At 42.2% G+C, this 16,672-nt stretch overlaps 2 protein-coding genes across 2 annotated transcripts; both read left to right on the forward strand.

The window, feature by feature from the left end:
• Positions 1-1,818: 1,818 nt before the first annotated feature.
• LOC137949806 (uncharacterized) lies at positions 1,819-4,270 on the forward strand. Its single transcript, XM_068795993.1, has 3 exons — positions 1,819-2,631; positions 2,849-3,249; positions 3,676-4,270. Exons 1-3 carry the CDS (start codon positions 2,467-2,469, stop codon positions 4,112-4,114), a joined length of 1,005 nt encoding a protein of 334 aa, XP_068652094.1. The 5' UTR covers positions 1,819-2,466; the 3' UTR covers positions 4,115-4,270.
• A 9,860-nt stretch (positions 4,271-14,130) lies between these two features.
• LOC137949358 (separase) lies at positions 14,131-15,418 on the forward strand. The gene is made up of 4 exons (XM_068795431.1): positions 14,131-14,819; positions 14,929-15,106; positions 15,213-15,303; positions 15,357-15,418. The coding sequence occupies exons 1-4, from the start codon at positions 14,131-14,133 to the stop codon at positions 15,416-15,418; spliced, it is 1,020 nt and encodes a 339-aa protein (XP_068651532.1).
• Positions 15,419-16,672: the final 1,254 nt, after the last annotated feature.

Genomic DNA, 16,672 nt, shown 5'->3' on the forward strand with positions numbered 1-16,672 from the left:
CTTCTTTTCTGTATATAACTTTGCCTGAAAGACATTTGTTTTTGTTATCTCGGGAAGTTTTTGGAGAAGCTCCTCAACTGTCAAGACTCTGCCAAAGAAGAACAAGGTTTATCTGCTCCTAACCACGTATCAAATATGCTTTTCTGGTGAAAATGAAGGAAGTGGGAGAGCAAGGTGAATGCTCTTTTGCAAACTTTGCAGCAAAAAGTATCATAGGAACTGCTTGAAGTCTTGGGCCAGATATTGAGGTTTTAGCTACCTCCTTTTGTTGTTATCTTGTCAATTTGCAGATATCAGTGTTCTTCCTTGTTAAAAAATTTGAACCTATGACTCAACAAGGTCGAGATCAAACTAGCCCCTTTTGTTCTAGGCAAATCTCTCCTCAACTCACCTTAAATTCACCAATTAGACTCACAATTCCCGGCCTAACCTAGGTTTAATAGGAAAAATCAGCTAAATCGCTCAATTTGTTCTGAAATCCTTAAAACCAAGTAAGGAAATCAGGAATCAGTAAACCTGTTAAGATAATTCTTACCAGATTAACTAGGAAGCAAATAAGACGCTGCAGGGATGGCTTTGGCAAGAAGGGAAGCTTCCTCCTCCTCTAGTCTCCTCTCCTCCCCACGCTGGAAGAACTCGAGAGTGCCCTGCTGCTTTCGCTCTCCCTCTTCCAGACTTCTTCGCGTGCTGAAAGTCGCTGCTACCGTCGAGCACGAAGAGATATTGAGTCTGCAACAAATCTCTCGACAGTGCTCATTCCTCCTCTAGCACTTACTAGGACGGAAGGAAGGTTAACAGCTTGCCTCCCGACCCGTTCCGGTAGAAGCCGAACCGACGTGAACCATATTCTACTCGGTCACCGTCTTCTTTCTTCTCCACTCTCAGAATCCTATCCGGAAAGCTCGAGCGGACAACGGAAGAGGCGAGGTTTTTTTCAGCAAATCCTTTTACGGTCTCAAGTTTTGCAAAGAAGGGTTCCACCACATGAAGACTCATACCCACGAGCCTAGCAATGACGCTCGGCGCCCGTCTCTGTCCCATCGCCCATGCTTCTATGACACAACCCATTCCTCTCTCACAAAACCGACTAACCCTTGTTTGACAAAACAAGGGGAAAAGAACATATACAATGATAGAGCGAACAGGAGAGATAACAACAACTCAACATTAAGATTGAATAAATTACGAACAAAAATCAAGCAGAATTGCGATGAACAGATAAAAACCTCATGGATCGAGCGAGGCCACCCCCGTGATTGACGCTTAACAACGCCATTAGTCTTCCTGGCAATGATGAATTTCTTCCAGGCAACGATTTTTGAAAGAGAGTTTCGGAGACTTTTCGTTTTCAAAATCAAAACGAAGCCCCTTCCCGACTCCCGTCGCTACCGAGTCTCAGAAGGCCAGGGTTTTTTATTTAGTAACCAAGCCGGCAGAATCGAGATGGTTCCAAACCGAGCTCGCGAACCGGCTTGGTTTGGATATTATAAAAGTAAGTATTTATTTAATTATTTTTTAGATTTAATTAAATAAATAATCTTATTTTAAAATTAAGTATTTCTATAAAAAAATACTCTGTTTATTTATCTTAAGATTCTGTCTCAAACAAAAAGTTATATTAAAAAATAAAAAAATTATTAGAACAATAAAAACACGAAATTTCCATCGACGGCGAGTGCTGATACCTGTCAGGCTGTCACTGATGCTAGCTGCCGGTGACGCCCCTGCGACAGACAGGTGAGGGTCCCGATGCCAATCATCGACCTGGAAAGATATTGTTTCAGCGTCTCCTTCATCTCTCACCTTTTCAACGTCCAAACGGACGAATACTCCTCCTGTTTGGTCGTCCCACTTCCCAGATAAGCCTAAAAAAGGGCTAGAGTATAAATAGCCGAGTCCGTTGCAGAGAATTCTTTCATGATTTCATCCCCTTTACGTGCCAAATTCGAGACATTTCCTTTTGAGCAGTGTCAGATTTTGTTGAATATCTCAGCGGCAAATGTCGTTTTTGGAGAGATTTGATCGGCTAGTGTCATAATTCCTTTTTTTTTTTTTTCTTTTCTAGCAAGTTTATTGAGAGCTCGGAAGATTATGAAAGGGACGTTGAGTCTTTTTTTTTTCTCACTTTGTGTACAGAATTTCGAGGAAGCTTTTGTGTATTGCGGTTTGCTACGTTTTTCTTTGACAGATTTTTAGATACTGAGAAAAAAAACTTTGTGGAGGTTTGAGTTGTTCATAGAGCATTTTTCAGAATTCATGCGAGTATTAAATGCATTGCGGAGGTTCCGTACCGGATCGAAATTTAGAGCAATTTAATGTTCCATTTTTTCCTCTGATCGGAGATCGGAGATTATGCTTGGACGTTTTGTTGGTGGAAATTGCTGAGAGTTGAAAGCCTGCATTGTTGATCGATTTGGGTATATAACGTTTGATTTATGTGGTTTTAATTGAAAAGAGGGGATCGGCATGGGCGTGGATTACTACAACACATTGAAGGTAGAACGGAATGCCACAGATGAAGATCTCAAAAAATCGTATCGGAAACTGGCAATGACATGGCATCCCGACAAGAACCCCGACAACAAGAAGGAAGCAGAAGCACAATTCAAGCAGATCTCTGAGGCTTATGAAGTAAAGCTTCTCTTTTCTAGCTTTTAATAATTGTGTCATCTTAATTTTTTTCAGGTCGAAAATGGGAAAAGTCTTTGGATGCACAGCAAATGGATGGGTTTCTTGGTCCAACTTGTTACTGATAAACACCATTTTTGTTTCTTCAATCCGTTAAGTTAGTATTACTCGATTAAAATTCTCTACATCGAGTAAAGCGATTTCATCTTCTCATCTTCAGGTTTTGAGCGATCCGAATAAAAAAGCAATCTACGATCAGTATGGAGAAGAAGGCCTGAAGGGTGTTCCAACTTCTGGTTCAGGGAGCGGGTTTCCGTCGAGCAATGGCAAGGACTTTGGATTCAATCCTCGGAATGCCGAGGATATTTTCGCGGAATTCTTCGGAAGCAGTCCCTTTGGATTTGGGATGTCAGGGATTGGCAGGTCGACGAGGTTCCCATCGGACGGCGGGATCTTCGGGGGATTTAGCGGTTCTTACAGCGAAGGAATGGGAGCAAGCCCTAGCCCTACTCCAAAGAAACCACCCCCTGTGGAGACGAAGTTGGCTTGCAGCCTTGAGGAGCTCTACACCGGATCTACAAGGAAGATGAAAATCTCCAGGAACGTTGTCGATGCCCATGGGTAGGTAATTCTTTCAATTCCTTGGAATTTAAAATATCCACATGTCAGTTCTTCTTCATCCTCGCTCAATTGAACATCTTAATTTCAAACTAATTCACCAATCATTTTTCTTCCCTGATGGAGACTTCAACTGTGCTCAATAGTGCTACAGGAATTCCCTTCGATCTTGCTCTGAGTAGTGGGTCTTCCTCTTATTTAGATTTTACCATCAGAATTCAAACTATTTCTAAAAACAAGTAAGAACCCACCTATTTTCATGGAGAAAGCTTCCATTTTTCCTAAAAATTTCTACTAAGATGCATTCAAGGAGAAGACCCAGTAATCTGTAACACAGTACCTACGATGGATTGTTTGATGCCTTCCATTGATCCTAGTATTCTTACTAATCTTCCTTTTTTGTTTCGAATTTCTTCCACAACACACTAGGCACTCACAAACCGAGTCGGAAATTCTAACAATTGATGTGAAGCCCGGTTGGAAAAAAGGCACAAAGATTACATTCCCTGACAAGGGAAATGAATCAGTGAACCAGCTTCCTGCAGACCTTGTCTTTGTCATTGATGAGAAACCCCATGAAATCTTCAAGAGAGATGGCAACGACCTCATAATGAGCCATAGGATTACACTTGCAGAGGCACTTGGAGGCACCACTGTGAATCTATCAACCATTGATGGGCGTAACCTAAGTATCCCACTGAATGATGTGGTGAGCCCTGGGTTTGAGTATGTAATTGCAAAAGAAGGAATGCCTGTGGTAAGAGAACCAGGGAAAAGAGGAAATTTACGTGTAAAGTTTGATGTCAAGTTTCCATCAAGATTAACTCCTGATCAAAAGGCAACTGTTAAACGCATTTTGGGAGGGTAACATCGTTTGATGACTGCTGATAATGGAGTTTTTACTTCTTCTTTGGCTTCAGCTTTCTGTCGTGATCAATTATTATATTTTCTTGTTTTGTTTCTGAAGTTGGCGAGGTGTAATTCAAACACAATGTACAATGGATATTGATATTTAAGGCGTCTCTTTCTTTCTATCCTCCCATTTATTCTACTGTAATGTTCTTGAATGGGAGCTGTAGGTTTGGAAATATTTTGCAAGGTGTTGTTTTACTGCCTCAATTTCTTTCTTATCTCTCCATGATAAGAAACTTCTCAAACCATGCTTTAGGACAGTGTTTAAGTCCATAAATTGGCTCCTTGGAGCTGCAAAACCTTTTCGGTTTTCTCTTGAGTAATATACCCAAGAAGTTGCTCCATATATTCTTTTCTAAATCTTCATATAAGAAGACATTTTTAATATCTAACTGAAGCAAGGGTCATCCATGGTTAATTGCATCCAACACAAGTATCTTAGGCATATCTTAGGAGAAGCAAATTGTTGATACCTAGATAAAGATCATGAACTTGGAGGCAAGATCTGTGTGAGAGTGGCCAAATACTATTTGAAATTGGTAAAGTATGCTAGATTTCACCACAACTCCTATGGACGACTTTGTTGTTATCTTGGGTATAGCTTTCTTGAGTTTAGCAAAAGCCATAGTAATGTCACCAACAAGGATGGTGGGCATTTTGGATGAATCAAGACCTTATATGGTCCCAAAGGCTAGAGTTATCCAAAATAAGTGAAAGGATGCAATGTTATCAACCTTGTTGGTAAAGGAAGAACTCACCAAAGGAAAAACCAACTTGTTGTTTTGTTAGTAGGAGAGAAATTTAGGGTTGAAGACAAACTTCTACTATTCGAGGGTAAGCAAATTCTTGACAAATCAAAGATGCATCGACTCCTGTGGAGGGGGTGGAACAACAAATTGACCTAAAGTCAAAAGTTAAACCACTGGTTATTGCACATATGGATTAATACAATTGAAACTAGAAAAAAATTTGGAAGCACTGGGGGGCTATTAGACCATGGCATGGGGTTTGGAAATAAGTTTGGCAAGAACAATAGAGTAATAAATACATTAGCCAAAAAACAGAATTTGTTATTGAAAAGTTTTTTATTTTTTAAGTAAGTGGGTGGGGTATGAATATTTTTACTCCAATTTTCTTATTATTTTAAATTTTCACACAAATACATCTACTAGACCAATTTTTTTATTGTGGTTGACAATCATTGTTTCAGATTCCTAGTCCACTTAGGGAACTTTTGCTTTGTAATGAAAATTTCCAATATGAACTAACTAACAACACCTACAACAATGAACCATTGGTTCAAATTTATAACACCTGCCCAAAACACACGACTTACGATCAATAGAACTAGGTGCAACCTCCTAGACCCAAAAATGGGTTTCTTACAACTTTGTCAATCTAAGACCAAATTGATCTTAGTGCAAAAGACATTTGGTTTTCAATGAAGTGCAATTGTCTCTTAATTAAACAGATATAAAAATTAGCACAAAAGAAAATGTTACACTTTATTCCTAGGTGAATAATTAATATCAACGGCTTTAGAATATAAAATAAAATGAAGCTAACTAAAGAAAGTTTTGAGTTTGAAAACAATAGTATGAAAATAAATTCATGAATACTTAGCTCTTAAGATTAAAACCTTGAAAAGATACTTCCTACTTGGATTTGAAAATCGAAGAGCCTTGGGAGAGGCTTGAAAGAGCTAGGGAAACTCGAAATTTTGTGTATCCAGTTTCATTGATTTGGCTAGATAGGACTTGGGTATATGTAGGAGAAAATCCAATTTTGAAAAACTAGTCATTTATGAAACTTTAAGTATATTTCTAATCCTTACAAAAAAAATGGTGGAATGAATTTTTTTAATAAAAATCTATTTGAGTTGTCGAGCTCATGGTTTGTCACTTAGATCATTTGGAGTCATGTAGTCAATGTTATGGCCTTAGGAAGATTTTGAATTTCTTTATTTATAGCCTAGGATAAAATTATTTATTTTGGGGTCAGATCCTTTGTACTCCAATGACTCTTTTGAGGGGTCGAATCCCATGCCTTATGTCTCCTTCTTACAGGGTCAAATCTTCGTTGTTTATCATCTTCAACATGGGTCGAATCCTCTTGATGTAGTTGAATATTAATTTTTCTTATAAGGGTCGACTTTTTAACTAATTCGAAATTTATTTTACTGTAATGTTTTTGAACGAGAGTTATAGGTTTGGAAATATTTTGCAAGGTGTTGTTTTACTGCCTCAATTTCTTTCTTATATTTCCCTGATAAGATGATATCATCAACATAAACAAGTAATACTATAAAACAAAAAGAGAGTGACCACAATGACTTTGAGAGAACCCAAAAGATTTTATTAATTGGCCAAACCTCTTAAACCATGCCCTAGGACGGTGTTTAAGTCCATAAATTGTCTTCCTAACCCTTCAAAACTTTAATGCACGTTGTCACGGGACCTAGGCCCACTGTCTACCCATTGGGCCAATTTGAGGATACATAGAGGAGGTTCTAGTCCAAGCCCTCTATGGATGGCCCAACTCATGCTCTAGAAGGAAGGATCTCTAGAAGTTCCCTAGAAGGTCCCGCACATACACCAAGTTGGATTCGGTATATGTACTTGGGCATACACCCTTGTACTGTATATAGGAGTCTAGAAAGGTCCATAGTTAGATGGTAGTGGAATAGTCTAGAAGGATCCAACCCATTGGATCAATGACAAGTGTACATAATCTAGAACATTCCTTGCTCTCCCTCAAAACTATAAATAGGGGAGAGTCTCTCATTTGTAAACAACTCATTGGAGTGGAATACAATCTCTCTTGAGCAAGTCCCTTGAGTCCTCTTCCATTCTCTTATTGCTTTCATCGGGCGAGTGAGTGTAGCCCTTGCAAGTAAGAGTGAGAGTTAGGCTGACTTGTGTATTGGCAAAGGAGTTTGCACACAAGTGCCGCACGGGTTAAGCAAAGGAGTTGCGACCCCGTGACAGTTGGTATCAGAGCTTCGGTTCGAGAGGGGGAATTGCTGAGGATTGTTGCTGCGTCATGGCCAGCGATTCGCAAGTGACCAACGTGCCGGTGGAAGGCCAGTCTTCAAAGACGAAAAGAGATAGGTCAAGGGACCGAGGTCGGGAATCGTCGTTGGATGCTCGTATGTCTATATTGGAGGCTCGGGCCGGTAAGTTCGAACAAACTCTCTCTGAGTGTTTGAACAAATCGAACGCTTTTGTAGATGCCTTGCATAGTCTTGAGGCCGACATGCGAAGTGCAGTAGAGGTTTTCAAAACCTTGAATGAAAAGACAACAGAGAGGGTTGAAAGCATGTCGGAAAAGCTTGAGACTATGGAAGGAGAAATGACTAGCCTCCGCGAAGAAGTAGCTGAGCTCGAAGATGTCAAAATTCGATTGACCCTATTGGAGAAGGCGGTAGCTTCTGGGGGAGGGCTTGGACCGAGGGAGTTTTCTCCAAAGGTCAAAGTCCCAGAACCTAAGAGCTACAATGGGAAGCGAGATGCCAAGGACTTGGAGAATTTTCTTTGGCAAATGGAGCAATACTTAAAAGCCGCTAAGATTTCAGAAGAAGCCTTGAAGGTGGATACAGCTACTATGTATCTCACCGACGATGCAATGCTATGGTGGAGACGGAGGTACGGTGATGTGACCGAAGGCCGTTGCACTATAGCAACGTGGGAAGATTTCAGGAAGGAGATCAAGTCTCAATTCTTCCCAGAGAACGTGGAGTACTTAGCCCGGAAGGATCTAAAGCGGCTAAAACATACGGGGTCTATTCGAGAATATGTCAACTAGTTCACAGCCTTGCTGCTAAATATATCTGACATGGCTGAGAAAAACAAGCTCTTCTTCTTCATGGACGGTTTGCAACCTTGGGCGGAGCAAGAGTTGCAAAGGCGGGGAGTTCAAGACCTGGCCACCGCACTCTCAACAGCGGAGAAGTTGGTCGAATTTACAAAGAAGGTTGAGGGCTCAAACAAAGACAAAAGGGGCAAGCCTAACCAAGGCAAAGGCGGGGGAGACAAACCGAAGTACCAGAAGGAAGAAGGCAAGAAAACCAGCTATGATCAAAAGGGCAAAGGTAAGTTCGTCCCTCGTCGCTCCGGTTGTTTCATTTGTGACGGAGACCATAGAGCTTTTGAGTGCCCAAAGAAAAAAGCTCTCAATGCCTTGTTGCTGAACATGGAAGGCCATGAGGAGGAGAGCGAGAATGAGGAAGAGCCTAAGATGGGGGCACTTAGACTCCTCAATGCCATGAAGGGGCAGGCTCATGTGGAAAAACCTGCTGCCCATTCAGTCAAGGACCTCATGTATGTAGACGTGTGTCTAAATGGCAAAAACACACGTGCTATGATTGACACGGGAGCCACTCACAACTTCATCTCAGGAGAAGAGGCCAAGAGGTTGGGTCTCAAGTTGGAGAAGGATGTGAGTAGGATGAAGGCGGTCAACTCTGAGGCTAAACCAGTGATTGGAGTTGCAAGGAGCATCGCCTTTAAGGCAGGAGATTGGCAAGGCACCATTAACCTGACAGCAGTGCCCATGGATGACTTCAAGGTCATTCTTGGAATGGAGTTCCTTAGCTCGGCCAAAGCCATTCCTATGCCATGCTTAGGTGTGTTAAGCTTTCTGGATGAGAAGGCACCTTGCATGGTCCCGGTGTTGAAGGATGGCAAGAAGATAGGAAAGATGTTATCGGCTATGCAGTTGGTCAAAGGCCTCAAGAAGGGTGAGGTAACCTACTTGGCCACTTTGTCAGAAGAGAAAAATGGGATGCCCATGCCACGAGAAGTCGAGAAGGTCCTTGGTGATTTTAAGGACGTTATGCCGCCAGAGCTGCCCAAGAGATTACCACCAAGGAGGGAGGTCGATCACCAAATCGAGTTGGAGCCCGGCTCAAGACCCCCTGCGCTAGCCCCATATCGGATGTCGCCACCTGAGCTGGAGGAACTAAGGAGGCAACTACGAGAGTTGCTGGATGCTGGATTTATACGACCATCGAAAGCCCCTTATGGAGCCCCGGTATTATTCCAGAAGAAGCACGATGGGACCCTTAGGATGTGCATCGACTACCGAGCACTCAACAAGGTAACCATCAAGAATAAATATCCGATTCCGCTCATAGCAGATTTGTTCGATAGGCTGGCTGAGGCACGATACTTTAGCAAACTTGATCTACGATCAGGGTACTATCAAGTGAGAATTGCTGAAGGAGATGAGCCGAAGACTACTTGCGTCACCAGGTACGGAGCTTACGAGTTTCTAGTAATGCCCTTCGGTTTAACAAATGCCCCAGCTACGTTTTGCACTTTGATGAACAAGATCTTTCATCCATACTTGGATCGATTCGTGGTGGTCTACTTGGATGATATCGTGGTCTACAGTCAAACGATAAAGGAACACTTAGACCACTTACGAATTGTTTTCCAAGTACTACGCGAAAACTCTCTCTATGTGAAGAGAGAGAAGTGCTCTTTTGCCTTGAAGGAAGTCTCATTCCTTGGGCATTGGATCGGAGATGGGCGGATCTGGATGGACAAGGCCAAAGTCCACGCTATAGCAAAGTAGGAGGTACCCACGAAGGTGACAGAGCTACGGAGTTTCTTAGGCCTTGTCAACTACTACCGAAGGTTCATCGAGGGATACTCGCAGCGTGCTGCTCCACTCACAAATTTGTTGAAAAAGAACGTTTCATGGCTATGGACGGAGCAGTGCAAGGAGGCGTTTGAGGACCTTAAGGGCGCAGTAATGGCGGAACCAGTGCTCAAGTTGGCGGATCATTCCAAAACTTTTGAGGTACACACTGACGCTTCTGACTTTGCCATTGGAGGGGTATTGGAACAGGATGGGCACCCTGTTGCATATGAAAGTCGGAAGCTAAATGAGACGGAGCGAAAGTATACGGTTCAAGAGAAGGAGATGATGGCCGTGGTACATTGCCTAAGAACGTGGAGGCACTACTTGCTTGGCTCTCGCTTCATTGTCAAGACGGACAATGTGGCTACAAGTTACTTTCAGACTCAGAAGAAGTTGAGTCCAAAGCAAGCGCGTTGGCAAGACTTCCTGGCCGAGTTTGATATGGTGATGGAATACAAGCCTGGACGGATTAACCATGTTGCGGACGCCTTGAGTCGGAAGGCCGAACTTGCCACCATGAAGCTCGAACATGTAGCCACGGTAAGCAAACTTAATGAGACCTTGCCAGACCGTATACGGGAAGGGCTTGACAAGGATGATGTGGCCAGAGGCATCATTCAAGCTATCGAGGGTGGAAGGACAAGGAGATTTTGGAAAGAGGATGGGTTTCTCTACACCAAGGGGAACCACCTCTATGTACCAAAGTGGGGCACCCTCAGAAGAGAATTGATGAAGGAATGCCATGACATCCTGTAGGCTGGCCACCCAGGACAGAGAAGGACCCTTGCTTTGTTGGAGACCAGGTACTATTGGCCTCGGATGGCAGACGATATAGACGAGTACGTGAAAACCTGCCTAGTCTGCCAACAAGACAAGGTTGAACATAGAAAGCCGGGAGGGCTGCTGGAGCCATTGCCTATGCCGGAACGACCATGGGAAAGCATCTCCATGGATTTCATATCAGCGTTGCCTAAGATGGACGGGATGGGGTCTATCTTAGTTGTGGTAGATCGGTTCTCCAAGTATGCGACCTTCATTGCTGCTCCAACAGATTGCACTGCAGATGAAGCAGCCCGGCTGATCCTGAAAAACGTGGTGAAGTATTGGGGAGTCCCTAAGACGATTATAAGCGACCGAGACCCTCGGTTCACTGGGAAGTTCTGGACGGAGATGTTCAAACTTTTGGGGACAGAACTTTGCTTCTCCACAAGCTTTCACCCTCAAACAGACGGACAAACAGAACGTGCAAACGCATTGCTGGAGGAATACCTAAGGCACTTTGTGAGTGCAAATCAGAAAGATTGGGTGAAGCTGTTGGATGTGGCCCAGTTTTGCTACAACTTGCAAAAGAGCGAGTCAACAGGCCACAGCCCCTTTGAGTTGGCCACCGGCCAACAACCGCTCACACCATTGACGGTAGGGACCAGCTATGAAGGCAAGAGCCCTGCAGCATACCAGTTTGCTAAGAATTGGCATGAACAAGCTGACATAGCAAAGTCTTACCTACACAAGGCTGCTAAGAGGATGAAGAAGCACGCGGATAGAAAGAGGCGGCCACTTGAGTTCAAGGTGGGGGACCTAGTCATGATAAAGTTACCACCCCAACAGTTCAAGGCTTTGCGCGGTAAACACAAGGGGTTGGTAAGGAAATATGAAGGGCCCTACCCCATCATCAAGAGAGTAGGAAAGGTTTCATACCAAGTCCAACTCCCACCGTCCCTCAAGATTCATCCGGTCTTTCATGCAAGCATATTGAAGCCCTACTATGCAGATGCGGAGGATCCCTCACGTGGAGTTAGCAAACGTGCACCACCGTTGATGACTTCGTCATTTGACAAGGAGGTGGAGTACATCATTAGCGATCGCGTGAAGAGACGAAGGGGAGTCCAGCCTAAGACTGAGTACCTTGTGAAATGGTGTGGATTGCCAGAAAGTGAGGCTACATGGGAAGAAGCTGAGGCGCTGTGGCAGTTCGAGGACCAGATCACAATGTACAAGGAACGCAACGAGGACGTTGCATGAATTAGGCGGGGGAGAATGTCACGGGACCTAGGCCCACTGTCTACCCATTGGGCCAATTTGAGGATACATAGAGGAGGTTCTAGTCCAAGCCCTCTATGGATGGCCCAACTCATGCTCTAGAAGGAAGGATCTCTAGAAGCTCCCTAGAAGGTCCCGCACATACACCAAGTTGGATTCGGTATATGTACTTGGGCATACACCCTTGTACTGTATATAGGAGTCTAGAAAGGTCCATAGTTAGATGGTAGTGGAATAGTCTAGAAGGATCCAACCCATTGGATCAATGACAAGTGTACATAATCTAGAACATTCCTTGCTCTCCCTCAAAACTATAAATAGGGGAGAGTCTCTCATTTGTAAACAACTCATTGGAGTGGAATACAATCTCTCTTGAGCAAGTCCCTTGAGTCCTCTTCCATTCTCTTATTGCTTTCATCGGGCGAGTGAGTGTAGCCCTTGCAAGTAAGAGTGAGAGTTAGGCTGACTTGTGTATTGGCAAAGGAGTTTGCACACAAGTGCCGCACGGGTTAAGCAAAGGAGTTGCGACCCCGTGACAACGTGCTCAACTTCTAAGCTGGGTACTAAATTTCTTTTTCTTGTGCTCGACTCCTTTTACTTTTTGAGATCTCAGATATCGAAATTCAAAATTCAATTGTCTCTTCTTGCACATGAACTCAACCCCTTTTATAAGTTCAACTCAAAATCAACATTTTTTTCATCTGTTCATTAACCATTTAAGAATTAAATGATCAAATACCTATGTTTGTTATCATCAAAATCTAAGTGAATAGAAGAATTCTAAGATTCTCCTTCCTCAATTGTATTGAAGCTATATGTTGTAATCTTTTTTGTTTTGGGAGTGAGGCTTATTATTGTATACAAAACTGGGATGACCAAACAATAAAGACACGATAGAGAATGACAATACTCCAAGGCTGGAGGTCTCACTTGTAAGCATTAGAGAGATAACAATGATGACCGATGCTTACGTTACTAATGCAAGAGTTTGACATGAGGGTGTTGTAGCAAACCTTGTAAGTTACATTGTGGGCACAATAGGATGCTTGCACATTGTCGGGTGTCTAGGCATAGAATAGTACAGGTGGTGCACACATAGATAGCCAACAATGCCTACATGCACACAAAGTTGAAGGATTTGACTTGGGTATAATATATGGTATTTGATATTATGTCTACTACATGTACTTAGGGTGAGTCAATCCACTCAAATGGGGAATCTCTTGTCTATAAGAGGAACAATGTATTGTTGGAAATGTCCTGAACATAGTAGATTAGTTGGTTTAGTTAATTTGTTTATTTTGAAGAGAGTGTACACTTTTGAGGTATGAGGACAGTTGCGTGACACTGACACATGCAAACTAACCTTGATTTGTTGGGTACCGCCATACAAAATATGATGGAAAAATCATATTTCTTTGATTAATTTTCCCATTACGAAATATTTCTATTAGAAAAAATTCCTGTCGATTAGTTTCTTTATCTATGCTGCCATAGGAAACAACATGAAAAATAATTGTAGCATTTGTGTGTAAAAATATAGAAAAAAATAGACAAATCTATAGATAATAAAAAAAAAAAATAAGTAAGTGGTAAGTGATCAAGAACCATTTAATACTTTTTGGTTTTTTCTTCTTTGATATTCAAATTAAATAATAAGAAACTCATCTTTCTATCTTTTTTTTTTAATATTTTGATAGACAAGAAGAATCAAGACAAATCAAGTACAAATTTATTCCTTCCTTAAAAATTTGACATAAACACTATAAATTTTGATAAAACAATTTTTTTTAATTCCCTTGTTTTTTATTGGGTTGAGTGTAGGGGTGGGCGACGGTCGGGTTGACGTTGGGTTTACCAATATCTAAATTCGAACCCAATCCCCGACCAAAAACCCAAACCCAGAAAAATCAGAAATAAACCGAATCATCAAACTTGACTCTGACCCGATCTCCATCCCCGCCCTATTCCCGAGTTAAATTTGACCCGTTTCATTGCCAATTTATATATCTGTCTCATCTGTAGGTCTGGGCTAAAAAACCGGGTTTTTTTTCAGCCCTATCCCCAACCCGATCGGTAAAAATAGGAACCCGAACCTGAGTTTTAAGGGTCGGGTCAAATTATCCGTAAAACCGACCCGATGCCCACCCCTAATCGAGCGGAACGTTTCTTTCCTACGGGGTGGATGATCCGGTCTTCGTTTCTTCAAATTTAATGTAGCTCGCGCCTCTTCCGTCCTTTCCCGCTATTCTTCCTCCTTACTGCCGATTTCTCCTCTCCCCTGTCATGGAATCCTCTCTTCTCGACAGATTGGAAACCTCAGACTACGCCGGCCTTCAAATCCAAATTGCTACCGTCCTACGCCCTTTCAACGATATCATTTCCTCCGACGAACACCACAAAAAGAAACTAAACAACTTCAAATCGAAGCAGAGTAAAAATTCCCTGGATCCGAAACTTCTTCGCCCCCTAGCAAAGCAGTTCCTCCCGTTCCTCTCGAGCCTCTTGAAAGTCCTGCCCCATCGCCTCTCTGAACGCCGAAATGGCGCCTTGGAGGAGGCTGCCCACGAGCTCTTCGGCATTTACAAACTCGCTCTCGATTGCCTTGAGTGCATCTCTCCCTGCCTTGCAGGAAAACCATATTCTGCCCTTCTGCAGAGAGTTCGATTTGTTCGGTGTTTGGAAGGATGGGGTCGGTACATTGACGCTGAACGTGAGGGGTTTGATCTTCTGGAGAGGCTCAAGCCTATGATTGGCGGAGAACCTTCTCTAGCAAATAGTCACAAGGGGAAGAGAGAGAAAGATATTTGCTTCGTGCTCGGGCCTCCGCCGAGGGATGCTGAACTGGAGCTTGCGTTATCAGTTGTGGAGCTTGTTATAAGCTTAATTACTTGTGTTCATAAGAACGAGATCAAAGAAAATCGGATTTACAGTCGGATTTTAGCTTTGGCGGATCAAGTTGCTCCATGGCTTCAGTATGCTTTTCATCTCAGCTTAACTTCACAGTTAATTGGTTAAGCTAGTGTTACTAAAAAATATACACAGCGTGGAATGATATTGTTCTCTTTGTTTGATGCTGTTTAGAGTTTTAGATTCGAAGGAGTTGGAAAAGTTCCACCGTGCCATTGTGTGTGCTCTGTATAGATGTGGTCAGGTTTTGGTTGAAAACTCGGACCGTTTTGATGAACATCTGGTGCACCGATTCTGCATGACAGTATTAAGAGAGTGTTTAAAGTCATCTAGGAAGGATCAACTTCTAAAGGTGCAACAGTATTTTAAGTATCTCATGCTTTGCAGTTGATGCTATTTTTCTTAATTAGCTGCTAATCAATTTGCACTAATTTTGGAGTTGAAGTTGCAACTTGCAGATGGCCCAAAAATTCTGTTCTTGTGTGGAGTGGGAGAGCAAACCCTCACTTGTGCTTGATATACTGAAGTGCTGTTTGGAATCACTTATCTGTGAGTGCAAGGTCAGACAAGCTTGTTTCACTGACTATCTTGTTCTTTTTTAGATATTTGTACTCTGGATCCTCGTGATAAATTAAGTCTGGAATCAGATAGCTTGCACAATTAGACTGGATATGATATTTAAAGGTTCCCTTAAGGATCAAGCTAGAAATTGTATGATGTGAGCTTGATCTATAGTCAGGTATTTTTATGGTTTTTTCTACTAAGAAGATGGGAGATTGGGAATGGCGGGAACCGGGTTCATGTTTACCATGGACTTACTAACTCACTACTCATTTATATTATTAGGATTTGGACCCTTTCATCACAATGCCTCTTGGACAGAAACCTCTCCCTCAACGTTTGAACAGATCACCCTTGTTTCATCCAAATTCTATAAGAATAAGACACAAAATCATAACGGTTTTAAACAAAAGCACCAAATTAAGAAAAAGATCAATGTGATCAAATCAAATGGGTAATGAGTAAAATAACCACTCAAATTTAACTGTTTCCACTGACTAGTGCTCCTGTTGGGTTCCCAACATTCCTTAGTGGTATAGTTGATTCTTCTCTAGGCAGCTTGTGCAATTGTTCCTTGTTGGAAACCCCACTATCACCTTCACCGAATAAGACACAAAATCATAATGGTTTTAAACAAAATCACCAAATTAAGAAAAAAATCAACGTGATCAAAGCAAATGGGTAATGAATAAAATAATCACTCAATTTAATTGTTTTCCACTGACTAGTGCTCATGTTGGGTTCCTAACATTCCTTAGTGGTAGAGTTGATTCTTCCCTAGGTAGCTTGTGCAATTGTTCCTTGTTGGAAACCCCATGATCACCTTCACCCTGAGCAGTTTCTTAGTTTCTTCATTTTCTGAGATTGGTGACTTGGTGAGAACCGAGAGCCTGCCCTCACAATTATAGCATAATCCTTCAACTTTCCTTGAAGCCATCTCCTTCTCAACTAGCCACTTGAAAGGATGTGATCTATTCAAAGAAGCTTCCCCTCACCAAACTTCATTTCTTGCTTTACTGACCTTGTTTTCTGTAAGCTATTGCTATTTGTGGAACTTGTTTCCACTCTTTATTTGTTTTCTTGAAACAATGATTTTAGCTGGTTCTTGGAAAATGTTGAGTGGGAAAAAGTCCCACATTAAGAAGTGTTAAGAAAAATGATTAGCTTACAAGTTATCTAAGTGGCTAGTCATTTTGGGATGGAACAAGGCTGTAGTAGTATCAAAGTCAGGTTATGTGTGTGGGTCAAGGCCTAGTAGATTCTCCCCAAGTTATTTTTTTGTATGTTGTGGACATGTCATAGGCCCATTATGTGCAAGTTTGGACATGAAGAGGGGTGTTGAGTGAGAAAGTTTCAT

The sequence above is a fragment of the Aristolochia californica genome, unplaced genomic scaffold (assembly GCF_029961685.1).
Source record: "Aristolochia californica isolate CCGP_79_NKW_82.1479 unplaced genomic scaffold, dmAriCali1.0.hap1 SCAF_14, whole genome shotgun sequence".
Taxonomy (NCBI): Eukaryota; Viridiplantae; Streptophyta; class Magnoliopsida; order Piperales; family Aristolochiaceae; genus Aristolochia; species Aristolochia californica.

What these genes read in the sequence shown, in the direction of transcription:
- LOC137949806 (XM_068795993.1), top strand. Translation starts at nt 2,467, where the DNA reads ATGGGCGTGGATTACTACAACACATTGAAGGTAGAACGGAATGCCACA. An exon ending in AGATCTCTGAGGCTTATGAA is followed by an intron (nt 2,632 to 2,848) that starts GTAAAGCTTCTC and finishes TCTCATCTTCAG; the next exon opens with GTTTTGAGCGATCCGAATAA. An exon ending in AACGTTGTCGATGCCCATGG is followed by an intron (nt 3,250 to 3,675) that starts GTAGGTAATTCT and finishes ACAACACACTAG; the next exon opens with GCACTCACAAACCGAGTCGG.
- LOC137949358 (XM_068795431.1), top strand. Translation starts at nt 14,131, where the DNA reads ATGGAATCCTCTCTTCTCGACAGATTGGAAACCTCAGACTACGCCGGC. An exon ending in CAAGTTGCTCCATGGCTTCA is followed by an intron (nt 14,820 to 14,928) that starts GTATGCTTTTCA and finishes GATGCTGTTTAG; the next exon opens with AGTTTTAGATTCGAAGGAGT. An exon ending in CTGTTTGGAATCACTTATCT is followed by an intron (nt 15,304 to 15,356) that starts GTGAGTGCAAGG and finishes GTTCTTTTTTAG; the next exon opens with ATATTTGTACTCTGGATCCT.